This window comes from Danio rerio, chromosome 6 (genome assembly GCF_052040795.2).
Source record: "Danio rerio strain M-AB ecotype USA chromosome 6, GRCz13ab, whole genome shotgun sequence".
In the NCBI taxonomy this organism is placed as follows: domain Eukaryota; kingdom Metazoa; phylum Chordata; class Actinopteri; order Cypriniformes; family Danionidae; genus Danio; species Danio rerio.
The window spans coordinates 4551293-4569476 of record NC_141026.1 but is presented as its reverse complement, the minus strand read 5'-3'; the positions used below and the strand labels follow the sequence as shown (position 1 = coordinate 4569476).

Sequence of the window (18184 nt, the reverse complement as noted above, 5' to 3'; positions counted from 1 at the left end):
TGATTAGAAATGTGTTGAAAAAAACCTTCTCTCCTTTAAACAAATTGGATGGAACATCCAAATGGAATAATTCTGACTTAGCATTTTGAACAGTCTTCAATTCATGAGCTGTATTAGAGGAAGATAACGGCAGTGTGATGTTTGTTGTGAAATGTGTGTCTGGAGCTGTTCAGAGGGTAAAGCTCAGCTCTGGGCAGATCTCTGAGTCAGCAAATCACAAAGCACCATGTCTGTGTGTCTCACAGAAATCTGCATGGACAGCCACTTTAACACAAAGAGAGACACACTGAAGTTTCATGAACTAAATAAATGGCATTTTTTTGGCACAATTATGCATGATTTAGGTCTAATAAATAATAAAACCTAATTTGTATTTATTTTGTGAAGAAGCTTGTACATTTTTTAACATTTCTATGATAATTTTTTCCTAATAATTTATAATATAAATGAATTTCCTAAGACTTTAATTAGGCGATTAGAAATTCATATTATATCATATTATATTATAAAATATTATATTATATTATATTATATTATATTATATTACATTATATTATATTATATTACATTGTATTATATTACATTATATTAAATTATATTATATTACATTATATTATTTTATATTATATTATATTACATTATATTATATTATATTATATTATATTATATTACATTATATTAAATTACATTATATTAAATTAAATTATATTACATTATATTAATTATATTATATTATATTACATTATTTTATATTATATTATATTATATTATATTATATTACATTATATTATTTTATATTATATTATATTATATTATATTAAATTAAATTATATTACATTATATTAATTATATTATATTATATTATATTATATTATATTATATTATATTATATTATATTATATTATATTATATTACATTACATTATATTATATTAAATTATTTACATTACATTATTTTATTTTATATTATATTATTAATTCATTTTCAACTGCTTTTCCAGGTACCCCAGATTTCCCTCTCCCTTTCTGCAGGCCAGCCGAGAGACATAGTCCCTCCAGCGTGTCCTGGGTCTTCCCCGAGGCCTCCTCCTGGTGGGACATGCCTGGAACACCTCCCTTGGTAGCCGTCCAGGAGGCATCAGAAACAGATGCCAGAGCCACCTCAGCTGACTTCTCTTGATGTGGAGGAGCAGCGGCTCTACTCCAAGCTCCTCCCGGGTGACAGAACTACTCAGCCTATCTATAAGAATGCCTTGCCACCCTGCAAAGGAAACTCATTTCAGCCGCTTGTATCCAAGATCTTGTCCTTTCGGTCATGAGCCAAAGCTCATGACCATAGGTGAGAGGAGGAACCTAGATTGACCAGTAAATTGAGAGCTTTGGTTTTTGGCTCTGCTTAATCTTTACCACAACGGACTGGTACACTCCGCTGCACCAATCCGCCTGTCAATCTCACGCTCCATCCTTTCCTCACTCGTAAACAAAACCCAGAGATACTTGAACTCCTCCACCTGGGGTAAGGACTTTCCTCCAACCTGGAGATGGCAAACCACCTATATTCATCATTTTCTTGTCGGCTTAGTCCCTTTATTAAGCCGGGGTCGCCACAGTGGAATGAACCGCCAACTTATCCAGCAAGTTTTACTTAGCGGATGCCCTTCCAGCTGCAACCTATCTCTGGGAAACCACCTATATTATATTATATTATATTATATTATATTATATTATAATTTTCCTGGTAGATCAGATATTATTATATTCTATTATCTATAATCTGTTATCCTACATAAATTATGCAATTGTTCCCTGTTTTTCTCCTTTAATGACATTAAATGAATAAATTGTACACTATGAAATAATTTTAGTTAATACAATAAATATTTTGCAACAACTGCCTTTCTCAGGAAAATCCCAAGCCAATAGTTTGACATATAAACCAATATCTTCATGTAATGCAAAATAAAAAGTGACCGGTTTATTAGCACATAGACATCAAGTGGTCATGGTCGGCTCTTAAATGTATTTTAGGTTATTTGTTTAATGATATGTAGATGATTATTATATTTTTATTTATGCAAAGAGTGATTTATCCATGAAATGTCAGCAGGTTTCAATTTGGAACTTGCAAAAAGCATCAAACACATGTGTGATTTGAAGTTTTGCACTAGTGTGTTTGAGTGTGTGTACGTGTGTAACCTTTTCAACTAGCGTCACGCATCGGCTAAACACACACACACACACTGAGAGTGAGTGAGGATCTCTGCGCAGTGCGGAGCTGAAAACATGAGCAGCGTTGCATTGATCATCGGTGTTTGTGCGTGATGCATTAAACACACACGCTCACACACACAGGTGTGATTTGACGGAGATCATGCGCGCGATGCGCTGGGCGTCTCTTCGCGGGGGAAAGTGTCTTCATGAGTGTCCAAAGTAACAGCAACAGCAGTGGAAGTTTGGACGGAGCGCCATCTTGCTCTCAGTTCTCGACTGGATCTCCGACCCCGGGCTCAGTTTCTCCGCTCGATATATTCGCTCCGCGGAGGCATAAAGAAGGTAAATCCGGCTCGAATGTCAATTTAAAGTTTGTTCATACGGAGTCGGTCGGGATTGTCTTCGATTGACGCGTAATTTTGCGTAAATCTGGCCTTTAATCGAAGCGGTCGTGTCGGAGGCCGCTGATCTCTCGTCTGCTTGCTGTGACTCTGTGTTTTATAAGCTGCATCGAGTCCTGCTGATGTGCTTGATGTGTTTTAAACAGTTTGCGACGTATTTCCGCCGCTTTTTGTGTTGATTGCACGGTTAATTTGAAGCGAGGATGCCCGTGGTCACCTATTAGGAGACTCAGTCACTGGCCGCGTTTCAAAACCTAGCGAGATGTCTACCTAGACTGCATGTTTGGACATCATAGGTGCGTATGTTTTGTGCATGCCCTAAAATGTTGTCTTTGTGTCTAGGTTGGCACCTTGTTACGTGTTGTAGTCAGTTTGATGTGCGAGTTGAGGTCTAGCCTATATGTTTGTCTTCCATGCATGCAATGCAAAGGCTCTCAAATAAGATTCAGCCCGTACCTGATGATAAACATGAGTTGTTGTCTGTGTGCTTGAGAATGTTTATCACCCATGCATGCAATGCAACGGCCCGAAAATGCTGGATAGGTGAAGAAACTCGCTGGATTTTAGGACACAATCGGTTATGAGATAAACACGAGTTTTATAAAGTGCCTGTTTAATGAAAACGGCTCCTCGTGGGTCGTAATAACGTGTGTTTTGTGTAGGAAATGCATCATTAAGGCGTCCAGTACGACATACATTTGTTGATATGTTAACAGTCGGCAGTTTAACTTCGTTTGTGATTAATGCAAGCATGCAATGCCAGAAATTCCTTTTGCTTCCTTTTAGTATATGATCTAAATGAGTTTACCTTTTATTATATAGGCAGTTAAAGTTTTAAGAATGCAGTCAGTAGGGTGCAGTGCATGTGTTGAGATAGTGCCAGGACTTTAGAAACACTATTCAGTGTTTTAATGTTTAAAAGTATTGTTTATCTAGGACTCAATGATTGAGGTAAAGTTAGTTGTCTATTCCCACATTCATATGTTCTCTTTAATAATATAATTACAGAAATGTATTTGCAAATACTAAATAGTGAAATCATATTAGCAGCCAATGACTACCAGACTACAACATTGTTTACAGTCAAATAAACAGAGGTTATGTTGTTTTGAAGTCATTCTTACATGTGATTTCAGACGCAACATTCAAAGTACCATGGTAAACAATCTAGGGAGTATGTCACAAGTTATCACTGAATGAATGTGCGAATTTAAAACTGACTTTACCTCAATATGTGATGGCTCAAATGCTGGCTAGGTAGACAGACTAAGTTTTGCTGCTCATCTAATTGGTGGCATGATTATTCATCTGCTTGCAATGCAATAGCTTAGAAATGAAAGCTTTCTTGGTTGGCAAAACAAATCTGAAAAACAAAAATGAGTGTAATTGAGCATCAATTAATTATGCATACATTGTTAAATATCGTGCATATGCTGGAGAAGTGTCACATCTTAATGCTCGTTGTTTTTAGCGTTAGCCGGGTAGTTTTGTCCATTAAATAATTGATGGGTTCAAACCTTTAATCTATTTGATTTAAATGGAAGTGTTTAAAAACTTTAGTTTTGCAGCGGGTGTGATTATTTATTGAGTGCACCTCAGGCTGGTGTGTGTTGATGTGTGTTGTAAACACATGTATGTGCACTGATGAGTGTAATATCATATGTGTGTTAATGCATTACTCAGATTCTCATGTCCAAGAATAAGCTCTCCGCTGTGTAATGGCATGCTCTACCTTTAATTTGTTTTATTAATGTTTTGAAATCATTGAAGCGTTTACATCTTGGCAATAATTCAAAGATATTCTGGACATGATACCAAGAAATTGCCATGTTTATATGGGCGTCTTTATTGGGGATTTTTTTTCCAGATTTATTAGTAGCAGTACCATCATGTAAGTACAGTTTTACGTGAATGTTTGGGTTTTTTATTCAACAAGGATGCATTAATAAACTGATCAGTAAAGACAATTATAAATTTTTTGTTATCAAAGTAAACTAAAAAAATGTATCAGGGTTTCACAAAATATGAAGCAGCACAACTGTTTGCAGCATTAATAACAATAATAAATATTATTGTGCAGCAAATCCGCATATTAGAATGATTTCTGAAGTAGCATGTGACTGATGAATAGAGCAATGACGCTTTAAATCATAAGCAATTGACATTTTAAACTGTACTTATTGTAATTACAAAATCTTTTAACTGTTCTTTTGATAAAATTAAACTTTTTTTTATTATTATTAAAAATGTATAATTCACCCAAAACTGAAAGATTTGCCGTCATTTACTCACATGTGATGTTCAAAACTGGTTTAAGTTTCTTTAATCTATAAAAATCAAACGAAGATATTTTGAAAAATGCTAGTAGCTTGCACCCATTGACTTCCATAGTATTTCGTTTTTTATGATGGAAGACAATATGTGCCAGAAACTAGCATTTAAAAAAGTTATAATCTTTGTGTTTAACAGAAGAAAGGAGCTCAATTTATGATGTAATTTTAATGTTTGGTTGAACTGTTTCTTTAAATTAAAACATAATTAGCATCTTCAAACTTGCAAATTGTGATGTAAATTAAAGTAGTATGCTAAAATTCATTCATTTTCTTTTTGGCTTAGTCCCTTTATTAATCCAGGGTTGCCACAGCGGAATGAACCGCTAACTTATCCAGCACATGTTTTACGCAGCGGATGCCTTTCCAACTGCAACCCATCTTTAGGAAACATTCATACACACTCATACACTACAGTCAAACGTTGCGTAAACGGTTGGGTTTAGCTCACCCAATTCACCTGTACCGCATGTGTTTGGACTGTGGGGGAAACCGGAGCACCCGGAGAAAACCCACACGAACGCAGGGAGAACATGCAAACCCCACACAGAAACGCCAACTGACCCAGCTGAGGCTCGAACTAGCGACCTTCTTGCTGTGAGGCGACAGCATTACTACTGCGCCATTGTGTGGCCCATGGTAAAATTGAGGGCTGTTAATAATACTGGATTTTAATTTTCAGGCATTTTCTTTTTAAAGATTTATGTTTGGCATATAGCCAAAACATAACATACGATATGCAGCTACCTGTAAAGATGGATCATACCATGTCATTGTAAAGTGATTGTTCATGTTTTCACAATTACAGTCTCCAATGCATTCAAATTGGAAAATGATTCAATATTTTATAATTTGTTAAGATATAAAATTAAAAATGTATACAGGGCTGAACAATATATCATTTGAGCTAGGCATGGGCCGGTATTGACCTTATTCTACAATGTAGAATTGTTTTAGAACTTCCGATTCAGTAGCCTATGGACGAAATGACTAGTAATAATATGTTGTATTATATGTATTATAATTTTTCAAGATAAGGGGCTGGGCGATAAAATTGGTATCGATATTTATTGACCGAACACCATTGTCAATATCGATTTAAAAAAAAAAGATTCGGTATGAAGGCTATAGTTTTATTAAACATGTCTGCTGAGCGCGCACCTTAAAAGGAATGCCAATAAGCTTAGAGTGTAAGTTTGTTGTTCCCTATGAAGGTGCACAGCACGCACATGGGAGCGACGTGCACCTTTTGTCGAAGTGGTGCACACATACACACGTGACGCGCACCGGCGCACGCATTTTGCGGCCGCACCTAGTTGAAAACATCTGAACTTTTCCAAATTATGTAAGTGCTTCGCAATTCATGCAAGTAGAACAAACCAATCTGCTTCACACTTTGTATGGAATATACACATTTCAGTAATAACAGCAGACTTATTACCTCAGACAAACACAGCACATGCAAGCACTGCATCGCTTTTTACTTTTCTCCATAAACTTGCATCGGAACTGCAGCAATGATTTCTGTTTGTCATCCACTTGATGGTCACCTAATTACGAGAGACGACAGGGGAGTGTAAATAATGAAGGAATCCACGCACTTGCGCATGGCACTTTAGGTCAGAATAGCAACACATGCGAAAATCAGTAAGCAGTGAGGAGATTGCAAATAAAAAAGGATGCAAGGATGTCGCCAGAGTGGCTTTTTGGTTTCTTTTCTTGTGCATCCCAGCCACTAGCACCCCTCCTGAAAAAGTTTTTAGTATAGCGGGTAATGTAGTCATCCAACTTCACACTTTGTAATGTTGCTTTATGTATTTGAATAATGATGGCTGGTTCATTCACTTGAAAGCACAGATTTGATTATCATAATTTGTTTACAGAGTTTGAGGTTTACTGTATCGTTATTATTGACCCCCTTACAGATGTTGATCTACCTTAAAGGTTTCAGATTGTTCAGTATTTACGCTTTACCATTGCACACACTGGGTAACTTTTTATTTATAAAGTTTAAAGGTCTCTTTAACACTTGTGTTTATTTCATTATAAAGAGATCAGGGGTCCATTCTTCGTACCTCGCTTAAATGATCTAAGATTATTTGGCAGATACCGGATCTTTTAATCTTGATAACTGATCTCTCGCTAATTTGGTTCTTCAAACAAGTTCGCGAATCAGATTAGAATGTCTGGATGAACTGATCTGAGATCGCTGCGTGTGTTGTGAGGGACAGATCTATCGATCCTCGAAATCATGATCAGCAATGCAACGATTGGCTGACGGCACAGCAGCGTAATGACATCATCTGATTAATATTCAATTATCCATGTGAGCAAAATGACATCAAATTAGCAGTAAACAGTTTGTTAAATATGACACGCATTAACCTTTCACATTTGTTGTGAGCTGCAGGCTTTACACTTTCATGTGTCAAGAGTATTCATCATGTATTTCAATGCAAATCAATGTATTTAGTTCCACATTTAGAAAAGATTTTCTTTATTATAGTAGCCGTTTTTTAATCGGTGTAAAGAATAACTGGTTGTTTACAAAAGCATTTGATATTGGTAAAGGCGTCTGCAACTTGTGAAGCATCAAATCACTGGCATATTAACTATCAAAACATGTTTATGACTGCTGAAATGTATTATTGCTTTAAAAAAAGTCACATATTGTGCATTTCTATTATACACAATTTGTACTAAAGCGATCTAAAAAGTTCATATCAATAAGTTTTCTCTTTGGACCACCAGGTGGCAATCTTTGTACTTTCATTTCGAGGGTGCAGATTGCATACGTTATATTAATATGTATAACTTAATTTATTTTATTAATGACTATAACTTTATATATATATATATATATATATATTAGTTAAAAAATATGTACCATTTTCCCAAGTGTATATAACTACTACTGTAAGAAAATATCAGAATTCGGAACACTTTCTGTATTATCTTTGCTTGAACTAAGCCGATCTAATCCTGTTTATATAAATTGAGCCTGCTCCCGATCAGGTTTGAGCTAGCAGAACTGTTGCTATGACAACAACTCTCGGATCAGCTTTGAAGAACGAAACGATCCTGGATCGTGTCAAATCGTCAATATTCAAATCCAGCTAACTGAGTAATCCACGTACGAAGAACGGACCCCAGATGTTTTTGTTTACATATTTTTGACTAATAAAACTTGCCTTAGTAATGTTGGTAAATTAAAATAAAGTGGTTAAGTTAATAAATAGAACCTGATATTCCTAAATGATGTAAAACATAATATCGTGATAATTCTTTTGTAACATCGCCCAGCCGTAAAACCAGGTGACATCCAAATTAACATAAAATTAATTTGATGAAGCTTGAAACATCCACAAACTAGGATGTGGCTTGTTTGTTTTCTGGTCATTTGTATCACTCATTTCCACGTATGTTTAGTGCTCGTGTCAGGGAGGTGTCTTATTTAGCCAAGCGCATTTTTTTTTCCTGGCTACTTGGCTTATATGCCAAACCCGACGTGGCCTTAGGTTTGTGTTTACTCATTCCTGGGGTTTTGATTTATCATCTGTGTCCTTTTATCTGGGCAGCTGTGCTCTTCCTGCCCTGCTGACCTTCATAATTTTCCACCCATCCACCATCTTGGGATCTCTTTGGCTTGAAGCTCGTTCTGGCACGAGTCTTATCATGGCAGTGAACGCATCCATCGCATTCTTGTTGATGGCCGGAGAACACAAGTGAACTCGAGCTGTTTTGTCTAGTCACCGTAATGGGCTTTTGAAGACCAGATGATACTTTTTTAGACAGGCTTTATAATGATGATTCATGCCGTTATTAGATGCTGGTTCTTATCGGCTGCTGATACTGTATTACTCTCTCGTGCTAAAGAAACGGGGCCATTTGGCGGCTGCATCGATGATGATGAATTCTGTCTTCAGGCATCTGGTGCCAGATCATGTCAGACATGTTCAACTAAGGCACGGTGTTTTTAATCATACAGTAACTTGGTGTGAGGATCGCATTTGCAAAATTTGTTTTAAGCTTTCGATCTGTACTGTCTTTTCAATGGCAATCAGGTATGCAACAATTGAAGACTTTGGTTGTACAATTATAGTCTGAGGAATAATCACGGTTTCATGGTTATTATGCATTCATTAATTTCAAAACACTACTAGTTTATATTTATATATGAGCAATTCCAGCGTTATGGATGTGACATTTGCAGTAAAAACTCAAAACATAATTTCACACAGAAAGTATATGTTGACATTGTATCGAAACTTCTGTTTATATTTTCCAAAATAGCTCACCACAGAGTTATGGTAGCAGAAAAATATCAATATGTAAACATGTTTTATATTTTAAATTAGGAAAATAAACATGCGTTATGGATGTGACAAAAAAAGTTTGCGAATTTGCAATGGACAACAGATTATTTAGAAATTCTGACAGTTAAACTGCACAACCCAAAAGAAACAATGCTCATCAAACAGGTATGAATCGGCTCACTATAGAATTATAATGATTGATTTTATTTTATTTGACATTTTTGCATTTATGAAGAAAAAGTGTCGTTATGGATGTGACGCATTTCCGTTATGGATGTGACAGCTGTGAAATAGCCACTTGTGTGATTTTGGCAAATTAAATATAATAGTTTGAAATACTGACAGATACATTTACGAGTATTTTTACAGTACTGTATAATACTTGCTAACACAAAAAATGTAGAAACGGTTTGTCTATTTTGGTGAAAACTAAATTATTTTTTATGGCAAGGTTGACATTTGCATGGAATTGCCCATATACTTATAAAGTGGTATTGCTCCTCAGTAACTAATTAATACAGCAGAAAATATTCATCAAATATAACAAACACAAACAATAGTCCATTTCTCTTTGACTTAAAAATAAGTGAAAACATTTTTGGCATTTAAACATAATAATTTTACACTGAAAATAAATTATAGAACAACGAATAAATATAAATAACTAAATAAAATTAATGATTAAAAAATGTATTTAATGTAAATCTAAGCTAATATATCAGCTAAGTATTACTCTTTTAAAGACAGCAAATGTTTTCAAAGTCGGCTGAACCTCTGTCTAAATGTCGAATGTTGCCTGTTTGTCGGTCCCAACATGCGCACGCAAGCAGGGCGCCACCATTGGAAATAACAAAAGTTGCACGCGCAAAAGACGCAATATTTAGATGGCCCTTAGTTGATAGCCTCGGCCATAGTTAATCCAGTCTGCACGCGTATTAGCCTCAGTGTACAAACTCGGAACTTCAACTAGTGCACAGTTGGCATAAATTTGTTTAGTTGCAGCAGTTTTGAAAAGCCTTTACTATTCATTAACAATGTCGAACTATGGATCGTTGCATCCCTAATGTCAGTTGGATCTTTTTTCAGTATGTATATTTAATAATTAGTGCTGGGCTAAAGTGTATTGCATCTAAAATAAACGTTTGTTTTGACATAATTTAAGTGTATTTACATATGTTTATGTATGTGTGTGTGTGTGTGTGTATGTATATGTATGTGTATATATCTAAAAATCAAAACAAACTTTTATTTTGGATTCGGGATTTAATCTTTGCCAAGCACTAAAAATAATAAAAAAATAAAAATCTAAAACTTATCTTGACAACTATATATTGGATAATTATTTAATTTTAATTCTGAGTAAATCTTCCCTCTGCGTTTTAATCCGAGCATTATTTTTTTAAAGTTAATTCAAATATATGCATAGTTTTGGTGTTTTCTATTATTTCCTATCTAGCAAAAAAATCCAATTTGCTCAACTGGAACCAAGGCCTCCAACATTTGAGCTGTTCATACAACTCTTGAATGAAATAATGCTCTTGGAACAATATAGATACTACTAAAGAAACAAAGGGGATGTCTTTCAAAAAAATATGGATGCCTTTAATGAACCTCTGACTCTCAGAACACCTCTGATGCATTTTCATAATATGTGCATTTACTCAATCACAGCATAACTTTTATTACGAAATTTGTATTCTGTTTGTATGTTCATTTATTTTTAATTTTTCAAACAAATTTCTGACTTGCTGCTATACTTGTCTACTGATATCCTTGTCTTTGTTTTTTAGCCTATGTTTGTATGTTCATTAAAACCAATAAACACAAAAAAATACAATTCATATATATTCTGAAGACAATTAATTTATTCAAAACACAATACATAAATATGCAAAACACTATTCATAAATATGCAAAACACAATTCATGTATACAAAACACAATTCATAAATATGCAAAACACAATTCATAAATATGCAAAACACAATTCGTATATTCAAAACAAATATCATAAATGCGCAAAACTCAAATCATATATATTCAAAACACAATTCATAAATATGCAAAATACAATTCATAAATATGCAAAACAATTCATATATATTCAAAACACAATTCATAAATATGCAAAACACAATTCATATATATTCAAAACACAATTCATATATTTAAAACACAATTCATAAATATGCAAAATACAATTCATAAATATGCAAAACACAATTCATATATATTCAAAACACAATTCATATTTATTTAGAACACAATTCATAAATATGCAAAACACAATTCATATATATTCAAAACACAATTCATATATATTCAAAACACAATTCATATATATTCAAAACACAATTCATATATATTCAAAACACAATTCATAAATATGCAAAACACAATTCATATATATTCAAAACACAATTCATATATTTAAAACACAATTCATAAATATGCAAAATACAATTCATAAATATGCAAAACACAATTCATATATATTCAAAACACAATTCATATTTATTTAGAACACAATTCATAAATATGCAAAACACAATTCATATATATTCAAAACACAATTCATATATATTCAAAACACAATTCATAAATATGCAAAACACAATTCATAAATATTCAAAACACAATTCATATATATTCAAAACACAATTCATAAATATGCAAAACACAATTCATATATATTCAAAACACAATTCATATTTATTTAAAACACAATTCATAAATATTCAAAACACAATTCATATATATTCAAAACACAATTCATATATATTCAGAACACAATTCATATATATTCAGAACACAATTCATAAATAGGCAAAACACAATTCATATATATTCAAAACACAATTCATATATATTCAGAACACGATTCATAAATATGCAAAACACAATTCATATATATTCAAAACACAATTCATATATTTAAAACACAATTCATATATTCAAAACACAATTCATATATATTCAAAACACAATTCATAAATATGCAAAACACAATTCATATATATTCAAAACACAATTCATATATTCAAAACACAATTCATATATATTCAAAACACAATTCATATATATTCAAAACACAATTCATAAATATGCAAAACACAATTCATATATATTCAAAACACAATTCATATGTATTCAAAACACAATTCATAAATATGCAAAACACAATTCATATATATTCAAAACACAATTCATATGTATTCAAAACACAATTCATAAATATGCAAAACACAATTCATATATATTCAAAACACAATTCATATTTATTCAAAACACAATTCATATTTATTCAAAACACAATTCATATATATTCAAAACACAATTCATATATATTCAAAACACAATTCACATATATTCAAAACACAATTCACATATATTCAAAACACAATTCATATATATTCAAAACACAATTCATATTTATTCAAAACACAATTCATATTTATTCAAAACACAATTCATATTTATTCAAAACACAATTCATATATATTCTAAACTCATTTAATTCATAATATTGATCCATCCATTCAATTCATTTTGGGAAATATTTATGATTTTTACTTGAAGATGTGAATTGACTTTGTGTATTTGTGAGCTGTGTGGGATTTACGAATCGGTTTTTGCGCATGTATGAGTTTTATTTTTGCAAATGTATTATCTTTGAGACTGATCTGGCTCCATAAATAACACATCCTGAAAAAAAGCACTTTGTCAGGTTTCTTTAAAGACTAGACGGTTACATTATTTTGTCACTTTTGATCAGTTTAATGCATCCTTCCTGAATAATGTTTTTTAAAGCACCTAAAGTGTTGTCATTATTTTCAGAGACTAAAATAAGATTTTGCTGTCAGTGGCATCAGCTGATAATGAGCAGGAAACGTCTCATAGTACTTCCTGTTTGTCATGCTGTCTCCTGCAGGAAAAAGCTCTGCAAAAGTTTGCAGAAAACATGACTAATAAGCATAGAGTTTGGTTTGAATGGCTGGTTCACCCCAAAATATTTTACTATGCTGTTAATTTACCCATACAAGATGGACGTGACTTAATGTTTCTTTTCAGAAGGACATTTAAAAAAGGTTTGGGCTTAAACTGATCGTTAGTGATTCATAAACGTGAACATCTACTAACACAAAGAAACATCTGTAAAAAATTGCTGTCGATTATTTGCATCATTAGCAACTGTAATTCACAGTCTCTGGCAAATGGATAAATCTGAATCTTTTCAGCGAACTGATTCTTTCTGCTGTTTGATTGTTTCAGACATACGATTCACTGGTTCAATTTTGTAAACACGCCATGACATATATGATTACTTAAAGCACCCAATAATGAAATGAAACGTGAATATTATACATATTAAAAATATATAATGTTAATTAATTAGTCTAACATGAACCATGAAAAACCATTTACTTAAATTTCAGTTTCTTCAAGTTCTGTTATGGCTCATCAGTTCTTCAGTCTGAATCACAGCTCTTTTGTTTTCAATTTAGTCACTGTTGGAGGAGCTGGGTTGGCGAATGAGATGTGAAACCAGGCACATTTTGATCATGTACACTGGAATTTGGGCTTGTTTCAACTAGGGGTGACTGTTGGGCAAGTCTGAAAGTGTGTTATGTGTTTGAGTAACTTGCATGTATGAAGCGTTAACTTTTTTAATGATTCAGTCTGATTTGCTGAATTGACTCATTAGGTTCTCAATCAAGGTCCTGGTCTTAAGAAAGATTCTTTTGCAAGCCAAGTGCTGTTGTTTGAGATTATGGTTACAAGTAGCAGTGTTGTAAATAATGTTCAGTTTCTGGTACTTCATGAGACCTAGCTGTGTCTCCATCTATTCATTCATTCATCAATTAAATATCTTTTCGCCTTAGTCCTTTTATTAATCAGGGGTTGCCACAGTGGAATGAACCGCCAACTTATCCAGCTTATGTTTTACACAGCGGACGCCTTTCCAGCCTCAACACATCACTGAGAAACATACGCAGATTCTTGTTCACACGGATGCAAACACTAAAAAAGAACGTGCCAACGGACCCAGTCGAAGCTTGAACCAGTGACCTTCTTGCTATGAGACAACATCGCTAGCCACTGCGCCACTATGCTGCCCTCTGTTTCCATTCAAAGATACGAATTAAAATTGTGCGCAAAACTGAAATGCAGCATAAAACATTTGTGAATAAAGCACTTTTAACATCCAATGAGTCAAAGAGAACAAAATCATCACTTCCTGATGAACTGGCCCCAAATATTCAGTCATTCATTCAATCATTTTCCTTCGGCTTAGACCCTTTATTAATCAGGGGTTGCTACAGCGGAATGAACTGCCTGCTTATCCAGCATATGTTTTACACAGCAAATGCTCTTCCAGCTGCAACCCAGTACTGAAAAACACCCACACACACACACACACACACACACACACACACACACACACACACACACAAACACACACAGCTAATTGATCTTATTAAACCGGAGCAATGACCTTCTTGCTGTGAGGTGACAGTGCTAACCACTGAACCACCGTGCCGCCCATCCATTTTCATTCATTCATTTTCTTGTCGGCTTAGTCCCTTTATTAATCTGGGGTCGCCACAGCGGAATGAACCGCCAACTTATCCAGCAAGTTTTTTACACAGCGCATGCCCCTCCAGCCACAACCCATCTCTGGGAAACATCCACACACCCATTCACACACACACTCATACACTACGGACAATTTAGCTTACGGACAATTCACCTGTACGGCATGTCTTTGGACTGTGGGGGAAACCGGAGCACCCGGAGGGAACCCACGCGAAGGCAGGGAGAACATGCAAACTCCACACAGAAACGCCAACTGAGCCGAGGTTCGAACCAGCGACCCAGAGACCTTCTTGCTGTGAGGCGACAGCACTACCTACTGCGCCACTGCCTCGCCTATCCATTTTCATCCTCAACATAAATGCAAGTTCTTCCATTACCTCAAACCTCTGCTTACGTTTCAACATTGACTCTTGAAGCCAGTTCCTTGCTATAGTCTTTTTGCATGCAACAAAAAGAATCTTATATAAATATTGGTCACCTCTTGGTACAATGTCCTTAATAACTCTCACAACAAATTTACTATAAAGTGTAGGTCTCCCAAAATGAGAAGTCATCATTTACTCACCCTAGTAACTTTACTCACACTAGTTTCTTTGTTCCGTTGAACACAATGTTGGAAAGCAGCACCCATTGACTTCTATAGCTTTTTTTGTTCCTACTATGCATGTCAATTTTCAGTAGGGGTGTCACGATTTCGATTTTTAATCGAAATTGATAGAAATTTATGCTCAATTTCGATTATCGAATCAAAAAATAGAATCGTCGATGCTGCCACGTCCCCATGTCACGTCAGCTTGGCTTGCCAAGCGGGAAAAAAACAGGCTTGTTGAAGTGCTTGTTAAACTGCAGAAGCAGGAGACCCGTCGAGAGATCTTAAACCCTCTCCTCTTTCATTGAAGTCGCCGGTGTGTAAGCATTTTGGATTTTTAGTGAGTTATGTTGACAATGTTCGTGTTGTCGACAAAAAAAAAACACAGTTTTGCAAGCTCTGCTATGTACGTATTACGTACGGTTCGTCCGATAGACCACACCGGCATCGCGATCCTCCGCCCGCCCCCGTTGCAAATCCGCTCGCGAAAAGTACACACTCAGGCCCTGTTTACACTGTCTTTGTTTTTAAATGGCATTTTAGAACGACAACGATTTGACATCCACAGTGGCGTGTAGCATTTCTGAGCAGCCCTCCTTCCTCTCTACCTCTGAAAATGCACATCACGTGACCACACAGACACAGACGCACTCACAGCCATGCGCTCGAGACAGCAGGTCCAGGCAGTCAGAGGACTGCTTCAATCTTTCACTCACTTGTACTTAGTCATTTTAGCGAACACCTCAGATACTGTTGGCTGGTTCCTGTTGGTTGTGCGTCTACCGACGCCATTATAACGACACAGATCACTGCCTATTCACGAGTTCCGCAGAAAAAGTGATTGACAGGTGGTAATTATGTGTGTATCTTGCCTTTATTCATTTACTGTATGATTTGTTTATGGGTAAAACAAAGACCATGCAGGTCAGGTAGTTTAAACGGTAGGCTACAAATAATTAATTGGTCATTAATTAATTAATTATTCATAATCGAAAATCGAATCGTGCCTTTAGAATCGAAAATGTAATCGAATTGAGGATTTGGAGAATCGTGACACCCTTAATTTTCAGAATAACTTTTGTGTTCAGCTGAATGAAATTTGTGGATGTTTAATAGCACCAAAGAGTAAGAAAATGGCAAGATTTTTAATTTTTGGTTTGAGCTATCTTTTAATGTTTTACTGAAGGAACAGAAACACCTACATATTAGATGGCCTACGGGTAAATGAATCTTTTTTTTTTTTAGGTGTGCTGTCTCTTTAAGATGCATAATAGTAGACCTATTTGTATGCACAATATACACACACTAAATATACAAAGTAGTTTAGAGACTGCAAACCTGTACTTGGTGTGCCACTGAAATTGTAATACAAGTTGGTATTATCTTCAGGCTTTTAGGGTGGTAGAGGATCAGAAAACAATGACTTGACGGTTTTGTAAGATTCCTGGAGCATTCGTCATCATGATCACACCCCTCCTGAACCTGAGCCTTGTTACCTGTGTGTGAATGACTGGAGATTGATATATATATGTTTGTGTGTGTGTGTTTGTAGGTATGGATGAGCTGCATTCTCTGGATCCACGCCGGCAGGAGCTTTTGGAGGCACGTTTCATTGGGGCAGTGAGTGGCAACACGGGAGGAAGCACAGGGAGCGCGAGCGGTGGACCTAAGGTAATGCACACACATGCAAACATTTCCTTTTTTTAAATTGATTTTGGAGCATGTATTAAAGATCTCAAAGTAATAAGCTAAATTAATATATACATTGCGGGGAAATAAGTATTGAGCACGTCACCGTTCTTTTGAGAAAACATTTAAAAGGTGCCGTTGACTTAAAATTGTCACCGGATGTTGATAACAACCTAAGAAATCCATATATGCAAAGAAAACAAGTCTAATTAGTTTACAAATTAGGCTATATGTAATAAAATGAAATCAAAAGACGCCTCTCATATGGATAATGACTTCACGTCAAGCGATCTTTACATTGTTTTGCAAAAGGCTGCTAAGCAACATAAGGCACAGAATAGCGACGTAGCACACATTGTGCGAGCCTCAATCGTGGTTCATCCAGTGTGATACCTAATTCATCATCAGCGCTTCCCACACATAAAACTTTACCTCAGCGGCCCGGTTCTGTGTGCATGAGAAAAGTCTCCGCCACAGACTCGCGGGCTCTGCTGCAGCAGCAGACCCACAGAGACGCGCTGGACACCTGCTCTGACTTTAGCTTTGAGAAGAGCGCGAGGACACGCGGGAAAAAAAGCCTAAAATACATTATCTTTTTCCCGGACATGTCCTCTATTTGGGACTAAAAAATTGCATTCAGCCAAGATTTCTAATCGCCGAACATGTCCTGGAAAAATTTATCAAAAAGCTGTGTGTGAAATTGAAACTTTGGACACTGAACCTTTAGCAGTTGTTCAGTAAACAATATTTTTTTCTTATGTTCCTGCTCTCAGCAGTTTCTACTCTTTGCTGATGGTAAAAATAAATAACTGAAGTGACCTTTAATTAGCATTTTGCACTTTAAAAATGTATTTTTGTTTATTCAATTAAGATATTTTTCAGGGTCTTAATATTTATTCTTTAATTCATTTTATATATTCGTATGTAAAAGGTTTACATTTATGCAACCAATAGTTAATAAACTGGTTGTTTTTTCATACTTACTGTTGCTGACTTGTTCTCAGTTTGATCTAGCCGTTCATACATTCGACTCAACAAAATAGGTAAAAAT

General features: G+C 35.0%; 1 protein-coding gene and 1 long non-coding RNA gene across 4 annotated transcripts in view; one reads left to right on the top strand and one right to left on the bottom strand.

The window, feature by feature from the left end:
- Positions 1–18184, bottom strand: part of LOC147843312 (uncharacterized) — a 77865-nt gene that overhangs the window by 48404 nt on the left and 11277 nt on the right. The window lies entirely within an intron of this gene.
- Positions 2227–18184, top strand: part of tlk1b (tousled-like kinase 1b) — a 44951-nt gene continuing 28993 nt past the window's right edge. For all 3 annotated transcript variants that reach the window (XR_015492496.1, XM_087255044.1, NM_001024951.2), the window contains 2 exon segments: positions 2227–2552; positions 16997–17115. Coding sequence is in view for 2 of the 3 variants with exons in the window: in XM_087255044.1 (XP_087111170.1) it covers positions 2417–2552; positions 16997–17115 (255 nt within the window). In the remaining variant the exon portion in view is untranslated.